Below are 5,000 nucleotides of genomic sequence, written 5' to 3' on the forward strand. Positions count from 1 at the left end.
ATTGTTACTACTGATATTATTATGAATGATTTTCATTATCACTGCTACAATTATTGTTATTACTATCACTACTAGAGTTATAATTACCAGTATCATCATCATCGTCTTCAGCATTATTCTTACCATTGTTACTGTCTTCATTTCATTTGTTCACAGCATTGCATGTTTCATATGAACATAAATATTTCTGAAGCTTGGTACTCTACAATTTGTCTACTTCATACCTCCCATAATAATGCCATGTCCATTACGAGAAGGTATTGTTGAACACTGTTGCACGTTCAATAAAATCAGCTGTAAAGGTGTTGTGTTTGCAAAGTGCGAGGGGTGATTTCTAAAGGTTGCATTTCATTTCCCGATTGTGAATAAATAATTAAGTCAGGAGGGAAATTAGTCCCATTGTGTTAATATTTCATCCAGGCACTTGAGCAGAGAGAAAGAGAGAGAGAGAGAGATTAGTTGATATGATAAATAGATAGAATGATTGGTAGATAGACGGATAGACTGATAGATACATACACAGATGGACAGATGGATACCTTTATACAATGATATAAAGAGAGAGAGAGAGAGAGAGAAGAGAGAGAGAGAGAGAGAGAGAGAGAGAGAGAGAGAGAGAGAGAGAGAGAGAGAGAGAGAGAGAGAGAGAGAGAGCAGGATAAACACACACACACACACACACACATATATGTATATCTTCAATGGACTTTCTTCTCGCATGTCTGAGGTGTCGCCGGTGCAGTGTTCCTCATCAATTCATGGTTGTTGCTAGCATTTGTACACCCGGATGCCCTTCCTGTCTCCAACCCTCCCCATTTACCCAGGCTTGGGAGCGGCACGGGGCATTCCACTGGACTCTCATGTCTGTAGGCAATCGAGGTGAAGTTCCTTGCACAGGGGAACAACGCGCCGGCGAAGACTCGAACTCTCGAACTCATATATATATATATATATATGTGTGTGTGTGTGTGTGTGTGTGTGTGTGTGTGTGCACACATACATAATATGTATACATTTAGATAGATAGATAGATAGATAGACATGTACACATACATATTTTCACGGCGGTGACTTCCCCTACGACACCTGCGTTTGACTTATCACGGCGATATGTCGTTTTCTCGGACCCGAGACAGCAGTCAGAGCACAGGCATTTTTACGACTGCCGTGACAGGGAATCGAACTACCGCGGCAGTCACACATACATATAAATGTATGTATATATATATATATATATATATATATGTATGTATGTATGTATATAGGGTTCGATCTATGGGATAAATAGAAATAAGGGTATATGGGACTTTTTAGCCTTGACCGGCAACCCTTCTAGAGACAATGTCTCTAGAAGGGTATTTATGGCAGACATCTCAGGAAGAGGCTTTCAGTCTCATGTAAAAGGGATGAATAGAGTGTCATCTGTGTGTGTGTGTGTGTGTGTGTGTGTGTGTGTGTGTGTGTGTATGTGTGTGTGTGTATGTGTGTGTGTGTGTGTGTGTGTGTATGTATGTGCTATATCCATATCTATAGAGAGATAGATAGATAAATGTATATAAATGAACACATTTATATATATATATATATATATATATATATATATATATATATATGCGTATATATATGTACATATACTGTATATATATATGTGTATATATATGTATATATATACATAGATGAGTATATATCTATATGTATATTTATAACTACATTTATATAGATATATTTCAATGTACACCTCTCTCTCTCTCTCTCCCTCTCTTTTCCATAGGAAAGTATACACACATACACACAGACACACACACACACACACACACACACACACACATATATATATATATCTTCTTCTTCTTCTTCAGGCTTTGTTCCCAGCTCAGCTGGGGTCGCCGGTGCGGATCCTTTTCCTCCATGCCGCTCTGTCCTTCGCATCCTCCTCCGTTACTCCCACTGCCGCCATATCCTCCCGAACACAATCCTCCCATCTCCGTCTCGGTCTGCCCCTCTTTCTCCGTCCTTCCGTCATCCTCCTCACTCTCCTCCCCTCTATTCCTCCTCTCTTCGTACATGTCCTAGCCATCTCAACCTGCACTCCCTCAGCTTCTTCTCCAGTTCGCCTACCCCAATTGCCTCTCTGATGGTGCTGTTTCGTACCCGATCTAGCCTGGTCTTCCCCAGTGAGGATCGTCGCATCCTCATCTCAGCTACTTCCATCTTCCTCTCTTGTCCCTTCGTTACCGCGACTGCCTCCATCCCATACAGCATCGCCGGTCGTACCATTGTCTTGAATATCCGGCCCTTCAGCTTTGCTGGGACCCGTCTGTCGCATAGCAGCCCAGTGATCTTTCTCCAAGCATTCCATCCCGCCTGTATCCTCTTACCAACCTCCTTGTCCGATGCCCCGTCGCTTTGCAATGTGGAACCAAGGTACTTAAACTCTTGGACTCTGTTCAGCTTCAAACCCTGCATTTCTACTGCTCTCTCTGGATCTTGATCCCCCACATAAAGGTACTCTGTTTTATGCCTGCTCACCTTCATCCCTCTATCTTCCAATGCTCTTCTCCACTGCTCCAGCCTCTCTTCCACATCCTCATTTGTCTCCCCGTTCAGTGCAACGTCATCTGCGAACATCAGGTCCCATGGGGCAATCTTCTGAACTGCTTCGGTGAGACAGTCTATGACGATGGCAAAGAGGAATGGACTTAGTGCAGATCCCTGATGGAGTCCAACTTTAACCTGGAAACTTTCCGTAGTTCCTACCATGCACTTTACCTTTGCCTTGGTGCCTTCGTACATATCCTGAATGAGCCGGATGTATTTCTCTTGCACTTCTTTTAGCCGTAGACAATTCCACACCTCTGTTCTTGGCACCCTGTCATATGCTTTCTCTAAGTCTATGAATATGCTGTGCAACCCCTTCTGGCCTTCTCTATATTTCTCCATCAGCTGTCTCTGGGCAAATATCGCATCTGTTGTGGACCGGCCTGGCATAAAGCCGAACTGCTGCTCTGATATATCCACCTTCTCTCTCAATCTCTTCTCTATAACTCTCTCCCACATTTTCAGCGTGTGTGCCATCAGTTTGATTCCTCTGTAATTTCCGCAGTCCTGGATGTCTCCTTTATTCTTAAAGATAGGTATTAGCGTGCTCTCTCTCCACTCGTCAGGCATTTTCTCAGTTTCCATTATCTTGGTGAAGATTTCCAGCAGTATGATGACACCTGTCCTTCCTAAGACCTTCCATGCCTCCACTGGGATGTCATCCGGGCCTGTTGCCTTGCCCTTCTTCATTTTCCTCAATGCTCTTTCCACCTCCTCAGCTGTTATCACATCTATCACTTCTTCGGGTCTTGCTTCTATCACACTATCAATTCTGTCATTTTCCACGTTCATCAGCTGTTCGAAGTATGTTCTCCATCTCTCCTTGATGTCATTTTCATCTGTCAAGACTACTCCGTTCGCATCCTTCATCTGCTTGCCCTGGTACACATCTTGCGATTCCCGATGTTTCTGCTTTGCAATACGGATCGCTTTCCTTTGTCCTTCATTGTCATCTGTCAGGCTGTCATACAAATCTTTGTATGCTTCTGCTTTTGCCATTGCTACCGCTCTCTTTGCTGCCTTGTTTGCCACTTTGTACGCTTCTATTGTCTCCTCGCACCTGTTAAAGTCTTTTTGCTTTTTCATCTCCTTTTTCACTTTTACTGCTTCTTGTACCTCGTCGCACCACCACCACGTTTCCTCCTTTCTTCCTGGTTTCCCTGATGTTACCCCCAAAATCTCCTTCGCTGTATCTTTTAACACTCTGCTGGTTTCTTCCCATGATTTCTCTCGTTGTTCATTGATTGCCGCCATTGCCTTTTCCACAAACTTCTCTCTATGCTCGCTCTCATTCAGTTTCCACCATCGTGTCTTCTTTGTTCTTTCTCTCTTTTTCGTTTTCTCTGCCTTGACTGTCGCTGTGCAGGTGACTACTTTGTGTTGTTTCGCTACGGCTTCTCCTGGCAGTACCTTGCAGTCTTGTACCCTTTTTAGCTCACTCCTGCAGATGATGTAGTCCACTTGGGAATTCACACCGCCACTGGTATAGGTGATCCTTCTGGAGTTGGTTTTTTTGGAAGTATGTGTTTGTGATCGCAAGATTGTTTGCCGCCACAAATTCCAGAATTTTGTCCCCCTCTTCGTTCCGTGTTCCAAATCCAAACTTTCCGATGTTGCTTCCATACCCATCCACTCCTCCTCCTACATGACCATTAAGGTCCGCTCCTATCCAGACTTTCTCCGTCCCTGGGATCTCTAGCATGACTTCTCCCATGGTCTTCCAGAAAATTTCCTTTTCCTCCGCATCACACCCTACCTGTGGGGCGTATGCACATACAATGTTGACGACCTCTTTCACAAGTTCCATCTTCACCCACATAACCCTGTCCGACTTTCTATGTACCTGTAGTACACCTTCCTTCATTTCTGGATCCAGCACTATTCCGACTCCATTTCTCTTTGCCTCGTGTCCTACGTAGTACATTTTGTACCCATTTCCCATTTCTCTGGCTTTTTCCCCTTTCCACTTTGTCTCTTGTACACACAGGATGTTGATTTTTCTCCTTTCCATCATGTCCACGACTTCTCTTCCTCTTCCAGTCATAGTGCCCACGTTCAGTGTGCCAACCCTTAGTTTCCTGGTGGTCCTTTGTTCCTCTCTCCTCTTCCGTCTTTGAGCTTGCTTCTTTAGCCGTATCCGCTCTGTATACGGTAGCCGTCGTCCACTTTTCGGAGGGTCACGGCGATCACCCCCCCGCGTCGCCTGCGGGGAACGCCCTAGCTTGGTCGCCATACTTGATTTTTCTCCGCATCAGGATAAGGTTTGGCACGGTTTTTACAGCCGGATGCCCTTCCTGCCGCCAACCCTCCCCATTTATCCGGGCTTGGGACCGGCACCGAGACTAACCCCGGTGGCTGGGTTATATATATATATATATATATATATATATATATATATATAT

At 44.4% G+C, this 5,000-nt stretch overlaps 1 protein-coding gene across 1 annotated transcript; it reads right to left on the minus strand.

Annotated features, from left to right (window-relative positions):
* Positions 1-698: 698 nt before the first annotated feature.
* On the minus strand, positions 699-4,831 carry LOC125038499. The gene is made up of 3 exons (XM_047632017.1): positions 4,203-4,831; positions 2,084-4,096; positions 699-864 (listed from the first exon to the last, which is right to left on the minus strand). Exons 1-3 carry the CDS (start codon positions 4,829-4,831, stop codon positions 699-701), a joined length of 2,808 nt encoding a protein of 935 aa, XP_047487973.1.
* Positions 4,832-5,000: the final 169 nt, after the last annotated feature.

Source organism: Penaeus chinensis, chromosome 1 (assembly GCF_019202785.1).
Source record: "Penaeus chinensis breed Huanghai No. 1 chromosome 1, ASM1920278v2, whole genome shotgun sequence".
In the NCBI taxonomy this organism is placed as follows: Eukaryota; Metazoa; Arthropoda; class Malacostraca; order Decapoda; family Penaeidae; genus Penaeus; species Penaeus chinensis.

Excerpts from the sequence above, each read along its gene's own strand:
- LOC125038499 (XM_047632017.1), bottom strand. The coding sequence starts at position 4,831 with ATGGCGACCAAGCTAGGGCGTTCCCCGCAGGCGACGCGGGGGGGTGAT. Across the intron at positions 4,097-4,202 it reads TATGGAAGCAACATCGGAAA|AAGGATCACCTATACCAGTG; the intron begins GTTTGGATTTGG and ends AACCAACTCCAG. Across the intron at positions 865-2,083 it reads AAGAAGCTGAGGGAGTGCAG|ACATGAGAGTCCAGTGGAAT; the intron begins GTTGAGATGGCT and ends GATTGCCTACAG.